Source organism: Elgaria multicarinata, chromosome 5 (genome assembly GCF_023053635.1).
Source record: "Elgaria multicarinata webbii isolate HBS135686 ecotype San Diego chromosome 5, rElgMul1.1.pri, whole genome shotgun sequence".
NCBI classification, from domain to species: domain Eukaryota; kingdom Metazoa; phylum Chordata; class Lepidosauria; order Squamata; family Anguidae; genus Elgaria; species Elgaria multicarinata.
The window spans coordinates 51876295-51898725 of record NC_086175.1 but is presented as its reverse complement, the minus strand read 5'-3'; the positions used below and the strand labels follow the sequence as shown (position 1 = coordinate 51898725).

Here is a 22431-nt window from a genome sequence, read left to right as displayed (position 1 = left end):
GGAATTTGCTACCATGAAATATAGTAATGGCCACCAATTTGGATGGTTTTAAAGGGAGACTAGATCATTTAATGGATGATAAGGCAATCAATGGCTACTACTCCTGATAGCTATATGTTACTCCAGTAACAGAAGCAGTATACCTATGTACTCGAGTCACTGGGGAAAATGAGAGGGTGGATGCTATTGCACTCATTTCCTAATTCTGAGTTTCCCCACAGATATCTGATTGGCCATTTTTTGAACAGAAGGTTGGGCTAGATGTACCTTTTGTTGACTCCACCATGGCTCTAGTTATGTTAATTTTGAACATAATGAGGAATAGTGGGGAGGTGACCTATTGGGCATGTAGCACCATCCCACGTAAGTTCTCCCTAACATTTAAATTCTGAAGTGGACCCTTCATTGCTTAAGAGATCTTATGCAGAGTGGTTGGAAAAGTTGAGCATGGAAGAAGCATCGCTGTGGGTGCACTGCAATACCGCTATAAAGCAGTAGTGTAGATCCTGCCTTCATATACTGCTTTCATACCATTTTCATAGTGCTATAACCATATTCAGTTCTTAAAGATTTAAACTAGGCAAGATGATGGAGACCCGTGATCAGATCTCTTGCCTCCTCAAATTTTGGTGTAAAGCTGCTGCGTGTCAAAGGAAAGGGTGCCACGACCATGGAATGTAAGGGAAAGGAGATTTCTGAATATTTTTTGAAAAGATAATCACACCATATTTCTGCAGTTACTACTCTTCATTATATTGGATTTTCACTCTACTGCTTTAGTCTAATATATTGATAATAATCAGCTTATCACTGGATGTTATTCTATGGATCAATGGTGTTCATGCTGAGCTGGCTATTGGAAGACACCTTGGCAGGATCTACACTACTGCTTATAATGGTTTACAATGGTTTTGACAACTGTTCTTGCCCAGGGGCAGATCCACACATAGCCTTCGGGACGCCCTGAAGGCGCTTTGGGGCGTCCCGAAATCGATGATGTGTACCCTACCTTAAGCGTCCCAAGAAGAGGCGGCGGCGGCGGAGGAGGAGGAGGCTCCTCGCGGGGACGGGATGAAGACTTGCCGCGCCTGGCGCCTTCGCCGGGCAATCAGCTGCCCCCCCCCCCCCCGCTGTTTGCCTGGGTGAGATGTTCACTGCCATCCACCTACCCGCCGGCCTCCTTTTGCCGGCGAAAGAGCCACCCAGGCCCACCCGGGTCGGAGAGCTTGGCGGAAGAAGCCAAGGTAGGGTACACATCATTGATTTCGGGACGCCCCAAAGGGCCTTCAGGGCTTCCCGAAGGCTATGTGTGGATCTGCCCCAGGACACATTACATATACCATTTTCAAACAATTTTTAAAGTGTTGTATCCTGCTTGGTGTAGATCTGGCCCTTTTTTCAAGGATTACAGGGCCAGAAAAACAAGGCAAGCATAATAGAACAGAAGTAGTTGCAAGTGAAAAACTGTGTATTTTGGGACCTAAATTTATGATTTGGGGAGGGGATTGTTCTTATTTAAAATATGAAAATTGTTGTGAAATTATTTTGTTTTACCATCCCAATGTCATACTTTTTGGGCTCCATTTTTATTGATTTTATGATGTGCACAATGCTTTAGGCCTCCATAAAGGAGACAAAATGGAGCAGTCCTATGCCTAGCCTACTTTAGGTTCAAACAAACCTAAAGTAATGCTATGAGAGCAGTAGAAATTAGTATTTGGATGTGGTTGTTGCAGGTAAAGCTTTTGATTTCGATAGGTCTGTATATTGGTGACACAGATGGGAGTGATCTGTTCTGAGATACAACTGCTTTTATCGCTAGTGACAGGGTTTCCATTAATAGACGCCATGGCTCAGAGGCTCTGAGCATGAAATGAACCGATCTAAGTAGAAAAGAGTGTGATGCAAGCTCAATTGTGTGTTTTAAAGTTACAGTGTGGTACAGTGGGACCAGGATTTGATTGTGAACTATTTTTTTTTTAAAAAAATATCTGCATGAATAAATGGGGGAGATAGATTCCCTTGGGACAAATTACTGAATGTAGTTGTTTAGACATAAATTATATTTGGTTGTCACTTCCTTAAGTTATCAATTAATGACTGTCAAAGGATAGTTTAATCACATATTTCCATATATGAGTGCAATTTTATGTATGTTTAGACAGTAAAAAGTCCTACAATTTCCAGGATGTCCCAGCCAGCATGGATTGCACCCTAAGGTGACTAGGAGCCTTTCCCAACCTGGCATCCTTCCGATGTTTTGAACATCAACTTTCTTAGCCAGCACAGCTGATGGTTGTGATGATGGGAGATGTAGTCCAAAATATCTGGAGGACACCAGGTTCAGGAAGGGTGATGTATAAGATAATGGTATAAGTACTGTTGTTTTTTAATGCAACGATCAGGCTGGATATATTTATAAAAGCTAGAGGATAAGGAGAACTGGCATAGTGACATATGTGAACAATGATGTTCCTGGTACAAATCTTAATTTGCCCATAGTGTCACTGGGTGGCCTTAGGTAAGCCACTATTCTCTTAGCTTCAGTCTGCTCTAAGGTGATAATAACACTGGCGTAACTTACCGGGTGAAATCTGTATCACATCTAGTAAAGCCTGATTAATTTAAATCTGCACCTCCTCCAACACTCCATCTTAAGATACTGACTCTGCAAGCTTTTTGATTTCAACTTTAAGTTGAAATCTTTTTTGAGTTTGCTCATAATTTTGTGCATGTTTGGTTGGTCCTAATAAAGGTATTTCCTGACTATGGGTTTTGGAACATGACCAAAGTTGACCTTAATGATCATCTGTTAGGAATGCATGATAGGAACTTTAGAATACAGGCTTCATGTGTTAATACTGGTCAAATAACTACAAATCATCAAGAATTAACGTTTTCCACGCTCTACCTCCACCCCACCCACATTACATTAAAATGTTCACAATAGCACATTTATCTTCTCTGATGATTGTGATGTTTGATAGAGGAAGGGGGTAATATAAATTATTTTAAAATGGTTTAGTTTACTTAGGAAGTTCATAAACAGTGATTTGTTACATCATGTATGACAAATTGTTCTTTGATCTTCAAACTTAGAGTGCCGCTAGAACAAAGTGATGCAATAAAAGGATTTTAACTGATGAGACATAACCACATCAGTCTATTGCCGTGCCAAATGTAAGCAATCCACCTCAATTATGCTAATTGGTGCCCTAAAAGAAAATGATACAGCTGTTTAGTGAATCGAGAAGGTAGAGATGCTTTCTTTTTCAGGAGAAAACATTCCACAACATTCGTGCCAGAAGGCAGTCAAACTGTTGTGCATACATTTTCAAAAAATCATACAATTTGGTATCTTGACTTCAAAGTTTCCCATGTTTCCTTGGGTAGAATATATGTTCAGTCTTTTCTTAAACTGAAGGCCTAAATTTTGTCTGTTTGAAGGCTTCCCCTTTTATCTCTCTTGCGTCACTTGCCCCAAACCAATATAAATTGATGCCGTGGAAGGGGAAAGGTGGACATTGTGTCCACCACCATGTCCCTTAGTGTTGTTTGTTGTTATTGTTCTCTTCAGCACAGAGAACAATTATTAACACATCATAAAATAAAATAAAAACAGTAACAATACAGCAGCAATCTCTACCTATAAAGCAGAACGTATGTGTGTGTCACGTATGTCCTGAAATGTTTAACCACTTCCACATATCGTACTGGCGTAATGCTGTTCACCCAGACAGGTCTTCGTGTACATGGATCAGAAAAAATCTAAAAACATGATTTTAGGGGTTTTAAATATTTTTAAAGAATTTAATAATAAAACCTAGGTTTACGCCTACAACTGCCAGCATGCCTTGGGCGGAACTCCCAGCATGCCTTGGGTGGGAAGCCAGACTGACTGGCCTTTGGTGGCCATTGTGATTTCTAAGGTTAGTCTCGAGCAGTCAACCCAATTCCACATAAATGGACGGCATCCATTTGCGGTTCCTCCTCCCATCTGCCATGTGTGGGTTTAAAATCATAACTAGATACAACAGTGTGCCTTTGAGAGACCGAACTCTGGACATGCTCAAAGGCACCCTGTCCTGATATCACTATTTTCTCAGAAACTGGGGGAAGTGCACATGCAGCCTTCACCCTTAAGAGGGAGGGAGGAAAGGAAAGCTCTCTGTGCATGCCCAGAAATAGGCTCAATGAAGGGGAGCAAGTAGGTGGGCCAGCCCTGACCTTTCAGTACAGGCTCCAGATGGAGCACTTGGTGGGCAAGAAGTGCAGGCCTGGCAAGAGTTGGCTGGAGCTGGGCCCGTCCACTGACAGTCACTTACTTCCCCTCTTTCGCAATACTCCTCCTCAATCCTCTATTGAAGAGCAGCGTCAGCAATGAAAGGAGGGAAGTGCCTCTCAAAGGACGTGGGCACCTGCGGGCTGCCAAAGGCATACTGGGAGTTGTAGTACTGGCATGTAAAGTGGCTGATTTTAAATAAAGTATAAAAAACAGAAGCAAAACTGCAGTCTGTACACAACCGTGACTCAGAAATGATGTGCACACAAGAAATGTGTCATGTAGAAAAGGTCTCAGCAGATTCCCCACCCTGGTTCCATTTTTTTTCAGCTTATACTCCAAAACATCAGGAAGAGGAATGTGTGGGTTTTATGATCAAGTAGTAGAGCACGATTCCTTACAGTTAGTAAACATTGTTCTATATATGAAACAATAGGGTGACCATATTTTGGAAACCAAAAAGGAGGACAACATGGTCACCCCCAAGGGGGTGTGTCCAGTACCAAGGGGGCGTGCCCACCCGAACGTAGCCTTGGTCACATATCTGATTTTACAGCACACATTTAAGACAAATCTGTTCTACATAACATCTTAATATTAAAATCACTGAAATAAAGAACAAGTGAGAGATTCAATGTATCTGAAATTAACTTCACTCACTCCTACTTTTGTAGGTTTTGCTGTACTTTGAAGCTTTTGCTATACTCTGTGTGTTACATTCTCCCCTTCCCTCAAATATCTTTCCTGACTGTATCTTCACTCATTGCAAGCTGCTGTTGTTGTTAACAGGGTTTGCTACTGGCCCCAGATCTGTTTCAAATTTGGTATGGCTAAAGCTCTACCTAAAAGCTATCATGGTGCCAACTTTCAGCTCTTTATCTTTAAAAATGACAGTTTAAAAAATAATAATTTTAAAACCTCATTTTTTAAAAAAATCCTAAAAAATCAATGGATGAACGGATCTGCTTCAAATTTGGTGTGGCTAAAGCTCTATCTAAATCCTTTCATGGTGAAAAGTTTCATCTCTTTATCTTTAAAAATGACGATTTAAAAAATAATAATTTAAAAACCTCAATTTTAAAAAAAATCCTAAAAAATCAGTGGATGAACTGATCTATTTCAAATTTGGTATGACTAAAGCCCTTCCTAATAGCTACCATTGTGCCAAGTTTCATGGCTTTATCTTAAAAAATGACGGAGTTATAAGCATTTTTATTAATTCCCATTAGAGCTGCTCTTTGAAAAAAATCCAGATTTCCCCTCCCCCCCTCCCTGATTTGCCATCAAAAACCCAGCCAAATCCGGCCAAATCCGGTCATATGGTCACATAATTAAGTAAAACAGTTGCATTAAAGATCACACTTAGGTTGTTTTGCTACAAAATGGAGCTTTCACTTTCACAGGAAGAGCATAAGAACATAGTATATCTCAGTGGTTCCATGTGGGTGGATCCTAGCAGTATTGCAAAGAGATGAGTTGTTGCTTGATATCACTACTACAATCTTTGAGTTGGATTCCATAAGCTTTTCACAATGCAGTTTTGTATTCTTGGCATTTGTGTCCCCACCCCACCATTAATCTTGATGTTCATCCATTTCATCTCTGTTCCTTTATTAAGAGCCAAGCTCATACTACTATTGCTTTACCTTCCATTCTGTAACCCCAGCAATCAGTTAAATTTGTTCTTCTCAGTTTGTATGCTTGTGTGCACCAATATATACAACAACTTGGAAATTGATTGCATAAAGCCTAATAGTTTTTTCTCATTTATTGATGAAGAAAATGTTAGGCACACTGATGCAAGAAAGACATTTGGACCCAAGGCCTTGTTCTGAATTTACCAAATGCATCTTTACTGACTGCTAAATATACTGAGATGTCTGTTTATAGTTACCAAGTATACTTACTTTCTCTGTCACCAATTTGTTTTGATAGTGCCATAAAAGAATATTGCCTTGGCATTTAGAAGATGGTAATTCAAGGAAAACCAATCAGAACAATCAGTCTTTATTGCACTTATCTCTGTGGCTATATTGCTTTTCCGTAGCTCATCTGCATTCTGACTGAGTGATGCTTAAAGGCCTTGTTTTCAGTTTGATTGAGACAGAAAGTCTTAGTCAATGAACAGGTGTGCGACTGTATAATAAAGTTTTCTTGACTTGTTTCTGCCCAGACATGGTGCACTATCAATATTCATGTCCATATAGCAGCCCATGTGAGTCTGATTGGTTGGATACATTTGGAGTAAAGAGACCTGGGTTCAAATTCCTACTACTTATTCAGTGACTGTTAGCTAGCTGCAGTTATTTCACAAAATTGTTGTAAGTTTAAGATGAGGTAATCATGCATTTGCCTCTGAGCTCCTTGGACATTGCCACCTGTGTATATCCAAGGATATGATATACACATATAGTAAAGATTGAAAATAAATCTAATACACAGAAGTTCTGATATGCACACAGAGTTTCTGTGCAAAATGTTGCCCACTCACTTGAGTATATTTTACATGGATCCCATTGCATGAGTATAGCTGCCCCCAAACAACATAGAGAACAGGGATGCCTCCAAACAAGGTGTGTGTGTGGGGGGGGGGGGGGATTTCTGTGTATACGCTCGACCTCTTTTATCAGAGCCATATTGTAACATTCAAGCTCTTATGAGTCATGCCCTTTGTTCATACTGGCTTTGAAGATTAATGTAAGTGTTATTTTTGTCCGCTGCCTAGTTTCAGCCAACTGCTACGGGCTATTGGATTTAGTGACACTGAGCAATAAAGAAAGTAAATATTATTGCCTACAGCATTTTGTTACAGGGCAACCCAAGGGGAAAAAAGGTTATAAGCCTTCGTTAGTTTATAAAGAATCCTAAAGGATCCTAGGAAACAACCAAGAAATAAAAGCACTAAATAATATAGAAAAACAATGCCAGATTTTTTAAAAAATATATATATACATGCCTTAAATATTCTTAGTTTAGAATTATAGAAGTCACAATCCACTCAGTCCACCAGCCATGTATTGCAGCCTTTCTAGGTGGTTGGCAACTTCTTTGTATGTGCAGTGCAGTGCCAGGTAGAAAACCAGCAGAGGGGTTTATTGAGCCATCGTTGGGCTGCCAAAACTGGGTGGTGGACTATGTTTGTCTTGGTGGATCTCAAGGCGCTTCAAAAGACTTAGTTCATTCCATAAACCTTGAACCTTGAACTTCCATTTATTGCATTTATTGGCTGTTGATGATGCAACTTGAATTCTGCTTAATTGAAGAAACAGTGAATAATAACGCTTTGTACGAAGTTAATGCGCCTGCCAAAGGAAATGGGTTTTGCCAACAATGGTAGAGCTGAAAATCAAGGTACATAATTGTCATTAAAAAGTAGGTTTAAATTTATTTATTTATTAAAAAATAATGTAAACAGAATAAAATCTTGCTAAAACTTGCTAAAAAATGTAACAGTCACATGCCTTTGTACACTGCATGGCCAATGTGTTATATCTGACAAGCTTGCAAAAAATGTATATGGTTCCAGAAGCCCTTGGTTCCCAAGTGGGAGTGTGCTGTTGACCTCATGTCCTGTGTGTGGGGTTCCTACAGGCAGCTGGTTGGCCACTACATGAACAAATTGCTGGTCTAGATGGACCTCATTCTAATTCACCGCAGCTCTTCTTATGCTCTCAGGTAAGGCATTGTGAAAGGCAGTCTGCTACGTATGCTGCATCTAGAAAGAAAGAAGTAACAAACTACTAGATCTACCAACTGATTCCTTTTGAAACTTGCATGATTATCCTATCAGGGTTGAAGGACAAGGCTCTTCACCTAATAAAGAAGGAGATTGGCTAGTTCTCAATCACAGAAGAGTAGGCATCATGCTGATGAAGGAACAACATGTTTATTTTGTCTAAGGCCTTAGCTAGATGGGGCTTTATCCCAGGGTGAACCCCAGGATCGTCCCTGTGCATCCACATGATGCACAGGGGAGCCCGGGATCAGGGAGGGATGATCCCTCCCCTCCCTTGCCCCGGCCTGAGACTGCGGAATGTGTGGCCTGTTGCTGCAGGTTGACCAGGCTCCACGTGATTCCTCGTGCGGAGCTGCGCACAAGGTGCAGCGCTTCTCAGCAGTGCTGCACCCATTGGGGGTAGGGTGGGGGGAGCGGGGAAATTAAAGTATTTTGTAAAATAACTTACCTTTCGGTGCTCAAGCACTCGTGCGCTCCTATCACTTAAAAAAAATGGCGCGCACAATGCCTCTCCTCCTGAGGTCATCGCGCCTCATGTGTAAACGGAGGAGGGATCTTGCGATAATCACATTGCGGGATCTTCCCTCCTCCGTCGTGGATTAAAAGGTAGGTCTAGCTAAGGCCTAAGTGATCAAGGGAATCTACCAAGGGCACTAAACATTTCCATATGTACTAGCAAGCTAGTTGTTTGGCTTTTGGACTTATAAATCCAGAGGTATAAAATAAAACTATCCAACACTGAAATAAAGAAATTGAGACACTGGATTTCTTTACGTGTGTGTGTGTAATTCCATCATTTGCCCCATCCACATAGTTCCTTCACATACATTTATCCAGAGCAGCATGTGCTTGTATCAGGAAGTGGCTACTGTACCACTATAGGTAGTATGAATCAGCCTGGAGGAGTAATTGTGATGTGGGTGCAAACACTAAATTTGCCAAATGGAAAGATGCTACGGATGACCATCCCTTTCCTTGCACATGGTAGGCTTTGAACCTGGCATCTGATAGTTCCCAGTTGGCTGTACCAGGAAAGTTTGGATTCTTACAGTTTTTCTAACAAACAATGAAACATGTTGACTGCAACATTATTCTGAGATAATATCTTTGCACAAATGTATTAGTAGTACTTGAGTAAAGACTGCTGTTAGAGAGATGGTGAAAATAAACTGATAACCCTGTGAAGTGAAAGATGACTCTGCTGCAGGGAAAATAAAATATACAATAAATGCTTTGAAAATAACAAAGGCCTGACAGAGGCAGGGAAGTTAGTACTGAAGGTGAAAAATTGTCAGCCTCTGAGATTATTTAAAGGTCACAAGAAAATATATTTGTGTGTGTATGAGTGATCATGATCATATCCTGACCAGTGGCTATTGGCTACATTATTCAGAGAAAAATAACATGCGGGGGGGATGGTAGGAAATGCTTTTTCAGGAGTCTTGTTCAGAAATATTTCAAATATTACTAGTGTTGATGCTGATTGGTAGTTAAAATAGACTTCCGGGTCTAATATAATTTTTGCAATGATTACTTTGTACTGTTGTGCAACATCTCATACCAAAGCAAACCACTGGTCTGCACAACTTTTGCAGTCTCAAAGGCTGCATCTTGTGTCTTAGGCCCAAGACACACCAGTGACGAGGAACCTGAAAGGGCAGGTTCCCTTGGTTCACTGAGTGGCGGTCAAAGACTCTCAAGACACAATTTCTCTCATCTTGGAAGTTTTATTACAAGCAGCCTGCAGTGCTGCAAGGTGGCAAACCCTAGAGGATCTGAAGGACTGCCCACTAGTTGCAGGCAAAGCTAAGATACTTATAGGGTAACATTTTCAGAAGCAACAACAGAACTTCCTCATATAATAAACCAATCATAATACAGTTTTGCAATACAATAACCAATGATAGACAAGGCATTTATGCATGTGCAGAGTGCAGATAATTCTAAGACTAGAAAAACAATACATAGATGGATATTGCAATCCTGGAACATCTGTTCCTTTGTGGTTACTACTCTTCCTGTCCTCGCTGGGAGGCTCACTCTGACTAATATGTCAACACTTCTTGTTGGTTGAGCAAGTGTTAATAGATTTTCAGCTACAGTTTGGATCAAATTGCTATAGAACTTAATTTCTAATAGAAGGGGCTTACATCAAAACAGGGTGGGCACAGATAAAATAGCCCATTCACACATTTCCTCTACACCAGCACCCTACTCACACTCACACCCTTCTCATTCATACTCACCAAGCAGTAAGAAATTTTGGTCTTTCAGCAACAGCATCAAGATAATGATGCCTCCTCCTTTCCCTAGCCACCTTTAAAAGAGGGCATTTAAATTCAAAAGGCTCGTTGATCTTTCTCTTATCTGCTCTCATGATAACTATGCACCTGTTATTATCCATGCATTTCTGTCTACCGAATTGCATACACCATACATTAGTTGTCTTGGCTAATGGCAGAAGGGCATTATAATCAGTGGCAGTTGGTGTATTTTGGTCATGGGCACTGCAATCGAATCCACTTATTTGGGCATAGGCCCCATTGAACCCAATAAGATTTATTTCCGAGAAAACGTGCATAGGATTAAGCTGAGAATTTGATTTATAAAGCAGCATTGGAGTTCCAGTTCTGTGACACAAATTGGGCTAATATAGACTAATGTGAAACTTTCATTTATTAATAATACCAAATGGACCTGGCTTTGCTCAAATTGGAATGGGCCTTACAGCAAAGCCCTCAAGCCAAAGTTCTGCAGCTGTTGGACACATTGTGGCCACTACATCTGAACGAAGCCACCCTGCTAGAGCCCTCATGAATACTCTGTCATGGTGACTCCCTATAGACGCCTGAGGTAGAGGTCTGCCCACTCTTTTCACTTTGCGGGGGGTGGGGGGGGGTGCCTCACAGCAGCAAGGAGGAAGCCATATAACTTTGACCTAAATACCATAACAAATGTCACTGTGTGTCCTACAAGGTATAAATGCACAAGAGGGGATATAGCATCACCACGATGGGGTCATAATGATTGGCCGCAAGGTGTAGATCTGGCCTAGGTTTAAAATGTGCCTTCCTGAACTTGTTAAAATTCTTGCTGTATAAACATCCAGCTTAATTATGATTAGAAATATTTGCTTTGTTGAAATATAAAGATAAAAGATAAACAAATAACTTAGATTCACTCAGTTTGGTTTGATTCAGTTTAGTTTGAGTCTACACCTTGCGTCCAATTATTACCGTCCCGTCATGGTAACGCTGTATCCCCTCTTGCACATTTATACCTTGTAGGATACACAATGACATTTGTTGCAGTATTTTGGATAATGTTGGATAAAATGCAAGAAATTGCACTGTGAAAGTGGTATATGGAATGTGTGGTGTGTGCTCCAACCATTATCGGTACACTTCAATACTGCTAGAAAACAGAAGTGTAGTGCAAGCCCAAGTTTGGCAGCATACCTGGATGGGGTCCTCAGTGCCAGAAAACAGCTGCTGCAGTACAGATACCCATCAGGCTTACAAACCAGGCTGGATTTCTCAGATTCTGGTTGACATACATAAATCATGGTTTGTTTTGCAGCTGGGGTGTGAGAACGTATCTGTAAGAAGCAAGACGTGACATTACTGTGTTCACTGGGACTTATTTTCTAGTTAGTTTGTTAAGGATTGTGGCATTAATCTTACTGGAAGCTGCCTCCCTAATCATAGTTTTAGGACATTTTCTTTTGAATGCTACTTGTTGAAAACTTTCGACACATGGAATCATGTGCAAGTGATCGGGGAGAATATTATATGTTCTCCTGAATATTATTTTTGTTTCCTGAGTCCTGCTTTTTCTGGAACAAAGATGCTGAATTGAGTTAAAATTCTGAAAGCTCATTGATGTGCAAAAATGTAATTAAGCACTGGATGACATTTTTAAATTTTATGTGTTTGGCTGGATGATAAGGGCTGTCAAGCAAATCATTTTAACAGGTTTAGCTCTGTTATTACAGAAAAGCACTGAGACAGCATGTTTTCTTACCAGGGACTTGCCATGAATAATAAAATTCTGTCTTCTTCCCTTATTATCTGTTTTCCTTTCCTGTAGGGGAATAAGACAGGATTTTAAGCCTTGGCTCATCTAATTAAATTGCATTTCTACTATATTCTTTCTTTTCTATTTTGTACTGAAATATATCATAAGAAAAAACCCATTATTATTACAGGACTACTGGAATACTGGATTTCATTCTGTAATTGATCATTTTTAGTCTTTCATCCAGTGTAGATTGAAAAGGATAAAGGATTGGATATTCTGCCACTGAAAATACAATGCTATAATCTCCTGTTTGCTCTTTGAAAAGTAACCTAGGAGCCGCCTTAGTTGGAAACCTACCAATCTATTTAACTTACTATCTTTTCTCAGATTGTACCATAACGATAGATTATGAAGAAGTATATAGGCATACAGGAAATTAATAGGAAATTAATAACAACTGCCAATCAGTTCCAGTAGTCTAAACTTGAGAGAAATTGTCATCAAGGTTCACAATGATCACCTGGCCTTTTTGTGTGCCTTTAACTGTGGACTTTCCTGAGTAAACATAATGTGTGTTTGGAAGGGAGCTAAAACATCTTGGGTGCAAGCTCAGAAAATTGCTCATCTGAGAAGATGCTAAAGTGAATAGGGCAAGCAGTCCTGTGTCTGCATTGTAATCCTGGGCCCTGTCTTCATGGTGCTGAGTTGGCACCAAACCCAGCAGTTTCACTCTCCCATGGTGGCATTGGGTAATCTCAATGCCATGAAGGGAAACCGAGCTGCCCTTTGCCCTCTTCCTAGTGGAAGGTGATCAATCGCCAGTCACCGCTCCCTGGATTGGTCCCAGAGTGATGGCAGAAGAGCTGTACTGACCTCGCTCCCAGTGAAAAAGGCAGGGAAAGTTCCTGATTTTTTCAATGCGCAGCTTCACAGGAAAGCCCCGTGGCGATTGCGTAGCTGTGCTTGTGTCATATAACTGACGCAGTCTATATGTGGGGCTTTCTCTGCATATAGAGAGCCCCCTAGAGAGGTTTGGAAAGAGGAAACGTATGCAAGCAGCACAAAGATATCCATGTCTTTAGTGAGTGTAGATATAACACGGAACTTGGCACAAAGGAAAAGAATGGCAATAGAGTAAGGGTTGTGATAGAAAATACATACACACTTTGGTGCATGGGGTATCATGGAATTAATATTTTAACTTAATAAGTGAATAAAAATTAACAGCAAAAAATAAAGAAACAAAAATAGGTATTCCAGAATGAACTGTTCTAACTATTATAACTATGAAGTGTTAAATCAGACGTGGAATGTGCCTTACTTCTCCAGTAATGTATAAACATTGACCAATTTAAAACAAAAGTATTTTAATAGTAAGTTTTTACATCAGGTTTATAGAATTATAGAATAGTAGAGTTGGAAGGGTCCTATAAGGCCATCAAGTCCAACCCCCTGCTCAGTGCAGGAATCTACCTTAAAGCATCCCTGACAGATGGCTGTCCAGCTGCCTGTTGAATGCCTCTAGTGTGGGAGAACCCATGACTTCCCTAGGTAATTGGTTCCATTGTCGTACTGCTCTAATAGTCAGGAAGTTTTTTCTGCTGTCCAGCCGGAAGCTGGCTTCCTGTAACTTGAGCCTATTATTTCATGTCCTTCACTCTGGGATAATTGAGAAGAGATCCTGGCCCTCCTCTGTATGACAACCTTTCAAATATTTGAAGAGTGCTATCATGATAAGCATCTCCAGCACCTCCTCATCCAAGTCATTAATAAAAATGTTGAAGAGCACTGGGCCCAGAACTGAGCCCTGTGTTACCTCCCCTCAGTTTCAGACGGTACCATTAATAAGCACTCTTTGAGTCTGATTCTGTAGCCAACTGTGGATCTCCCTAATCGTTGTTCCATCTAGCCCACTTTTAGCTAGTTTGCTAATCAGAATATCATGTGGTACTTTGTTGAAAGCTTTGCTGAAGTCAAGATATATTATGTCCACAGTATTCCCACAGTACACAAGCGAGGTTACCCGATCAAAGAATGAGATCTGATCAGTCTGACAGGATTTGTGCTTAACAAATCCATGTGTTGTTTTCAAGGAGCTTACAGATTGACTTCTTTATAATCTGCTCCAAAATTTTCCCAGGGATCGATGTCAGACTAACTGGTCTATAGTTCCAGGTGCCTCCTTTTTGCCCATTTTGAAGATAGAGACAACATTAGCACTCCTCCAGTCATCCGGAACGTCACCTGTCTTTCATGATTTTGCAAAGATAATAGACAATGGTTCTGAGAGTTCTTCTACCAGCTCCTTTATTACTCTAGGATGCAGTTCATCAGACCCTGGAGATTTGAACTCGTTCAAAGAAATTAGGTGTTCCTTGACCATTTGTTGATCAATCTCAAACTGCAATCCTGCCCCTTCAGCTTATACTTCACTTTTGCCAGGGTGTGTGTGTCATAGACCCGCTTTTGAGAGAAGACTGAGCCAAAGTAGGAATTGAGAACTTCAGCCTTTTCTTTGTCATCTGTTATCAAGTTTGTAGTCTTTTGGCCAATGTTGTCATGAAATATTTCTCTAACTTAGGACGTCTCCAACTTTTTGAGTCATGTGGAATTTTTAGAGTGTTGTGGGCACGCAAATACTGAAGTCAAACACTTCAAAAATTTCCAGGAGGTCTCTGAGTTTTTGACTTAAGACTTGAAATGTATGGATGTGCCAGCCTTCCTGCTATTCTAACTCCCTTCCCCAAGGAAAAACCAGTAATAACAGCAAAAACAACCTCAACCTAACCTCATCCTTGGGGACATGGGATGAGGTAGCTGTTGGCAGAAATCTATAATGGAGACTGCAAGATTCGGGCACATCACCTTTCTGACTAGAAATGGCATGAAAAGTGACATTTCTGGACAGGGAATCATGGGTCTTGTAATCATGGGGCTATAATTGGCTAACAAAATAAAAATCAAATCTTTGGGAGTCATTTGCCACTGGATTACTGCCCCCCTGTCTTTAATGCAGCACTTTGCCAGCTAATATCCTGCCCCTTCTGAAAGGTATTGATTCTGCTTGCAGCAACTTAAGCAAGGCTGCGTTCCTGTGCAGAAAGTTGTTTGATGCCCATGAGACTGTTATGCACCATATTCACCCCAGCCAATTCCCCCGTGCAAAGTGTGTGTGTGTGTGTGTGTGTGTGTGTGAAACCTCCTCCAAGTCTTCAGTGTAAATAATTCTGAGATGCATACAAAATTGGTGTTCTTGCCTTTTCCCAGCCATTTCTTGCTTTCCTCTTCTACAGTCACACTGCCCCTTGAGTGGGGTGGGGGGTGTGTGCACGATGTCAGGCACATGAGCCAGCTGGACAGGCAGATGGCTCCGCTTACAGTTCCAGGTTTGACTGCTCAGCCACCAGTTGTTAAACCCTGCCTTAGAGGATGAAACTTGCACCCAAGACAAAGAAAAAAGAAGTTAATGCATGTGTCATGCAAATTCACTAGTGGAGCTGGAAAGAAAGTGTGTGTGTGTGTGTGTGTGTGTGTGTGTGTGTGTGTTACACTCCACAGACAATTATTCTTTGGAAAGAGCTCATTATAATATTTAATGAATATATTATCATTTGAAATAAGGCTGGGAAAAGCTTAGAAGTAACTTAAACCCTCTCTCACTGTTAAGTAAACAAAAGTAACAGAGTAGCTAAAAGAACTACAAAAGCTTGAGGCTTTCATGGTCTTTCATAAGTGACTTTAAAGCCTTGTTCTCAAAAACAGTGTTGGTAAAACTGTGCCTGGGATGCAGCATTTCAGACTGCAGGGGAAAGGTGAAGGTTTACATCAGGGGAGGGAAATGTGTGGCCCTCCAGATGCTGTTGGACTACAATTCACATCGGCCCCAGCTAGCATAGGGATGATGGGAGTTGCAGTTCAACAACATCTGGAGGTCACACATGTTCCCTATCTCTGGCTTACATGATTGAATGGGAAAGGGCCATAGCTCAGTGGTAGCGCATATACTTTGCATGCAAAGGGTCCCAGGTTCAATCCCCGGCATTTCCAGGTAGGCTGACAAAGACTCTTGACTGGAGAGCTGCTGTGAATCCTGAGTTAGATGGACCATTTGTCTTGACTCAGTATTAGATAGAATCCAATGTACCTATGAATGGTTCTCCATGCAAAGTACAATCAATAATTCCCTACTCATAGAAACCCTGGGACAGGGTTTTAGCCGAGCCTTCTCTCCGTCATGCTAAATACCTACATATGTGCAGGGGGCTTCTTTGCCCTTCTCCCTACCAGCTCTATGGAAGATCTTTTAGTTATTGTAAGCAGCCATCTTCAGTTTGAAGTGCCCCTCCCCCCCAAAAAAGGTTCAGTCCTGCACCTGCTGTTGTGAGAACTAGGCTCAGCTTTATCTGAAGCAGAAAAAAATGACCTAAGGTTCTGAACAGTTCACTGAAGCACACTTCCATAATAATGTAAACACTTGACAGCTTTTTAACCAGTTTCTGTCCTGTACCTTGAGGAAGAGCTTGTTGTGCCGATACGAGCAATATTGGGTGGTCATATGAAATGGAGGCCAGGGCTCCTGTATCTAACAGTTGTAGAGAAAAGGGAATTTCAGCAGGTGTAATTTCTATGCATGCAGCACCTGGTGAAACTCCCTCTTCATCACAACAGTTAAAGCTGCAGGAGCCTTGCCCTCTGGTCACTCTAGTATAGCTCCTGCAGCTTTAACTGTTGTGATGAAGAGGGAATTTCACTGGGTGCTGCATGCATACAAATGACAACTGCTGAAATTCCCTTTTCTCTACAACTGTTAAAAGATACAGGAGCCCTGGCCTCTTTTCCATATGGTCATCCTAAGCATGTTGTATCTTTATATCTGTAGTTTGTTCCCAGTTTGTTTTTCTTACATGGAACTGAAAGGGCCTTTGAAGTTCACTTTCACTTAACAACACATGTGGATGTTGTTAAGCAAAAAAGAAGAAAAAAAGACTTTCAGTGTCACATATCCACTTTAGCCAATGATAGTTTTACACTTGCATGACCCAGGCAAGGAAAACAAAATGCAGTTCATGTCATATATGTGAAGAGGACCCGGTGTGCTGAAACAGAAGTATTGAGCTTCAGGTGTTGGGACTAGGGCAACATGGATTCAAATTCTCCCTGAGCCATGAAAATTGCTGACTGACCTTGTGTAGTCACATGCAGCCAAACATACTTCACAAGGTTGTTGCGAGTTAAAATGGGGAAAACACTAAGCATGTTGCCCTGAGCTACTTGGAAGCAGCAGTATAAATAAAGAATACAACTATAGTAGAAGCTATGGCCTGCTGTACACTCTCTTCCTCCAAGTTGCCAGTTTTTACCATTAATTTTACATATACGCAGATGGTAGACAGTTCTGCAGCTAGTTGTATAGCTGCTGAGAAATGAAAGGTGCCATGTCACTGCCGTGTGGAGATAGCAGTTTCAGTTTGAACCATGACTCACTAGCTTATGTATCCCACTGGACTGAAAAGCGGTGTGTGTGTGTATGTGTGTGTGTGTGTGTGTGTGTGTGTCCTATAGCCTTACATGGCTATGTAGTCTCTTTGAACAGTGTGATGCTAATTTTACAGAAATGGATGAAGGGGATGTAGTTTTCAATATTATCAGTGGAAAAAATGTGTGCTGATTCTTTTTCTTCCTTTCCTTCCTTCTTTATTTCGCTCAGGTTTATCCATCATGCTGGAGTTAACTGGAAGGAGTCACTATGCCAACACAGCAGAGTAAATGCCGGGCGTCTTGCCATCTCTAATTCTTGGATAGTGACGTCAGCATAAAAAGAGGAGCGGAGCCAAGGGATGGGCTTTAGGCACAAGAACTCACTTACTTTTTGCATCACTGGGATCGGTGTATGGTCAGGCTGCTGAGGCACACGCCACACTCATTTGGGGGGCTTTTTCCCCTGCCTGAGCAAGAATACCTTTTGCCCCTCATACCATTTTCCTTGGTAAATTGCTCCTTACCCCCTTTACCCTAACCCCCACAGTTTTTCTTTTCTAATTTTTTATCTTTTCCTCACTAATTTGATTTCCTGCCTGGGTGTGGAAGACTAGAGGCCTGCTAATGCTGATGTAAACCATGTCAAGGCCAATGGGACTCTTATGGCTGCCTTTGATCTTTACTCCGGTGTGTGTCATGCTGAATTCTAATTTCCTTCTCTGGATAACAGCCCTAGCGATCAGGTTTACGCTAATTGATGGGCAAGCACAATACCCAGTTGTAACCACGAATTATGGCAAAATCCGTGGTGTAAGAACACCTTTGCCCAATGAAATCCTTGGGCCTGTGGAGCAATACTTGGGAGTCCCTTATGCTTCTCCTCCAACTGGGGAGAGACGTTTCCAGCCTCCAGAGCCTCCTTCCTCTTGGACCGGCGTACGCAATGCCACGCAATTTGCTGCTGTCTGCCCACAGTATCTGGACGAGAGGTCGCTGCTCAATGACATGCTGCCCGTTTGGTTTACTGCCAACTTGGATACTGTGATGACGTATGTGCAAGATCAAAATGAAGACTGCCTCTATTTGAACATCTATGTGCCCACTGAGGATGGTAAGTACATTATTTGGCCATAAACCGGTAAACTAGCCTATCTGCCATAAACCAGTAAGGTTAGGGATTCTACTGTAGAAAATGCTGTGTTTGTCTGTGTCCATGCTGAACTGTCCACTTCCTCCTTTACCCTTGAGAGATGCAAATGTTATAAGGAAAAGAAAAATAGTGCCATGTTTATATGAATGGTATTGTGTATGTCTTCTGTGTATATTTGCTATCAGAATGCACTTCTGATTTCAGGTGGTAGCCACAGTTATTTTAATCCCAATCACATTGGTTGTTCATAGAGGAAAAGTCAACAAAGAAAAGCAAAGGGCTTTGAAACCATCCGAAGATGAAGTCATCACATTTTAATAGATTAAGATGCTTTAAATATTAATGTATTATTTACGCCTTCAGAACAGAAAATATCTATAGCCTATTTTAGTCCCTCGAAGACTTTTGAAACATCATTAGTTTTGACAAAAGTAGCTGTACATTAAATTGCTTTAAAACTGTTTGATACCCATGGTTGCAGCATAAAGACCTGATTATTTTTCGAAGGGTCACCATTTTAGTAATGCTGTGCTTATAGCATTCTTCATCCTGGCAATTAAATATGGCTATTAAATCAATAGCTATGGCAAAGTAACAAAGAGTTATCACCAATTCTTTCCAGAAACAAACATCCTTCTCAAATAATTGTTCTATTGATTCATTCTATTGCAAATATTTATTTTAGGGACATAATTTTTCTAGTGCCTATCATTTTTAAATAACCTTTTTCTGTAACATACTTACCTGGTGTTGTGTTTTGTTTTTATCCACCCGAGATATTAATTTCTTATCTGAAAATAATGCCTTATAAGACAAATAACTTGGTGGTTCTGCTTCATAGAATAATGGAGAGTTGTACCATGGAGTGATTTTGGTAGACTACTCAATGCGGACTATTAAATTTTGCTTCTGATTAATAACTGTACACTTTTTCCCTGGATGTGAAGGTATGGAAAATTGATGATCAGTATGTTAAATACATAGGCACTTAAATATGGTGTTTGAATATACACACTGCTGCAATTCTTTTGCTTGGACTACCACTTGGATTTAAGGTTCCATCAAGTGTTTAGCATCAGTATTGTTGCTGCTATAATAGTTTCTCAGTTCAGACACAGATATTTAACAAAGCATACTATGATTATTTACTGGATTGATTGATTAATTAATTGTTACTACTCATAATGTAAAAGACACTTAAACCACATCTGATGCTCCCTCCATGCGCAGAGAGGGGAGAGCCCAGGAGCATTGTAGAGCTCCTGCATAACCTTCTCCATACTGCCATCTGCTGCTTTTCTTGCACACTGCAACATAGCCAAGCTGTTCTTTGCTTCAAGCTGAGGTCCTCCTTCCATTTCACCTTAGAGCTGTCAGTGGCTCACTCTTCCACAGCCCCCCTTGCTCAGTGAAATCCTTCTTGTGCTGGGAATAGGCCTGTGTGCTTGGGCTCTGGGGATGAATGGCCCCCTGAGAGCTTCAAGGTGAGGTACAGGAGAGTCTTGCTTTAAAGTGAATGACTTGGCCATATTGCAGCAAGCATGGCGGGGCACAGAGTGAGGAAGAGGAGGAGAACTGTTCATACATAGCTGCTCCAAATGGGGGAAGACCATGAATCATGTACACATTTGAGCTCTTGTAGAGGTTTACATTGGAAGTACTCTTTCTAGGACAATGTTCATTTGTTTGGTGCGTTGGTGTGTTTGACCCTGCAGCTTTTACTCATGAACCTAGTGTCACAACTTCAGAACAAATTCCTTCTTATTTGGACTGGGAGAATCTCATATTTTCAGTGTCAAGTTGCAGAACGTTTTAACTACAGACCTAAATAACTATGGTAACCTTTATCATAACTGTTCTGAAAATGGAAAACTTGTAGATAACTATATTAAGCCAAAAGAAAGGAAAATTAAAAGGTGTACGTGTGTGAATGGAAATGCTAAAAGGGATACTTGAATTCTCTCCCCGCGATGCTTTATTTGCAGTGGGTTGATTGCAGATTGATTCAGTTCATTCACAGTAACCTGAGATCTCTGTGCAAAGCTGTTTTATAATGTAATAAGAGATTGGCTACATTTTTGTTTTTAAAGAGCAACAGACAAATTCAAGAAACAACAGCTTGAACACGTAACAAAAATGGCCAATTTTCACCTATGCACTGGGAAAGCTTTTTACATTTTATTTATTTATTACATTTTTTATATCCCGCCTTTTTTATTCCAAGGAACCCAAGGGGTGGCATACATAATCCTCCTCCTCTCCATGTTATCCTCACAACAACAACCCTGTGAGGTAGGTTGGGCTGAGAGTATGTTTGTTTAATGCACTATTACTAAGGATATAACCCAACTGAAATGATTGCCTTTCTCTCCCAGCTGTGAATGATCAGTGGAATTTTGGAAAGGACACACGTTCACAAGATATCAAGGAAGTCTCTGGTTTCCAAGTTCTTTCTGGAATTCCATCCTGAAAGTTAGGGATCTGAGCAAGTTTTGCATTGCTACAGTTGAATTCGTGTCACTGAATGTAACTCACAGATGTATAACTGATATAAAAGCATTAAAGGTGTGGGAATATGGGCAGGGAATATGCAGCAGTTTATGTTCACTAGAGGTTTATTTCTTTTCCAGTGTGGTGTATACTTCCACGACTTACAACATACTAGGAACACAGCTACATATGGCTTATTTTACTTATTTTACATTGTGAAAGTATCACGTGCTTGAACCCAGTTAGATTAATTTGGGGGCAACAGGACTCTGCAGAACATAGCTTGGTTTCAGACTTTGTTCTTGGCTTTCCCTCCTCGCCCCATGCCTCATTTTTTGAACAGTATTTGGCAATATATAGAAGCACATGAGGTTTCCAAGATGCTTCACTTAATAGCTGGGCAGACAGCATGACTCCTTGGTTCATGCTCAAGACCTTGGCTTGTTGTTTAGACAAAATGAGACAACAGAGACCTTGCTGAGCAAAGAAAAGAGAAAGCCAGTCCAGCCTTTCTATGCACAATAGCAGCCAAGTATTCCACCCTGGTAGATCACATCTAGGTGTTGACTGCAAACAAAGGCAAAAAACCTCTTCTCGACAGCATCAAACTGAATATGGAGGTGTCAATGGGATTGCCTCTCCTTCAGTGATGCCAGTTTGTCCTCACCATCCTCTATGGAAGGGAAGCATATTGCTGCATTTCATGATCAAACGAAGAAGCCTCACAAGCCAATTCTTTTGAACCAGGAAGTTGAGGATGTAGGTGACAGTATTAGAAAAGACAATGGCATTCTTTTGTTCCCATGATTTGCATCTGTATGTAGCCCACGCCTTTTGATGTTTGGCATCAGGAATCAATTGGAAATCTGCATCTTTTTTCATCTGGGAATAGACAATTAAACACACATGGATAGCTATTGTCCTTTCTAGGGATGAAGATACCTCATTCTGGATGGAAGGACACTGTCACCTTTTCATCTACACTTTGGATTTGGCTGCCAGAAAGGTTTACAGTTCTCCCAACCCTCTTGCTTTGGAGACTTGCCTGAGCTTCTGTTTAAAGTATGATGCCCTCTATATGCCACAGCTCAGTAGATTTCCCCTCTCCTCTCTAGATGTAATCTGTTTATCATTTTCACCTCAACTGACTCTGGATTTAATGTGTCTGTATGCTTCACTCTGGCAACAAGCTGTTTAGTCATTTGAGCACCAGTTTGGTACATGAGAGGTGGGCGGAAATTGTGTACCCTAAACAGTAGAAGGGAGGAAAAGGAA

The 22431-nt window shown here is 40.9% G+C and overlaps 1 protein-coding gene across 2 annotated transcripts in view; it reads left to right on the top strand.

Moving 5' to 3' along the window:
• NLGN4X (neuroligin 4 X-linked) overlaps nt 1-22431 on the top strand; it is a 218376-nt gene that overhangs the window by 42807 nt on the left and 153138 nt on the right. For both annotated transcript variants that reach the window (XM_063126348.1, XM_063126347.1), the window contains exon 2: nt 17746-18627. In XM_063126348.1, the coding sequence (XP_062982418.1) occupies nt 18156-18627 (472 nt within the window). In that variant the 5' untranslated portion in view covers nt 17746-18155. The remainder of the gene's footprint in view (nt 1-17745; nt 18628-22431) is intronic.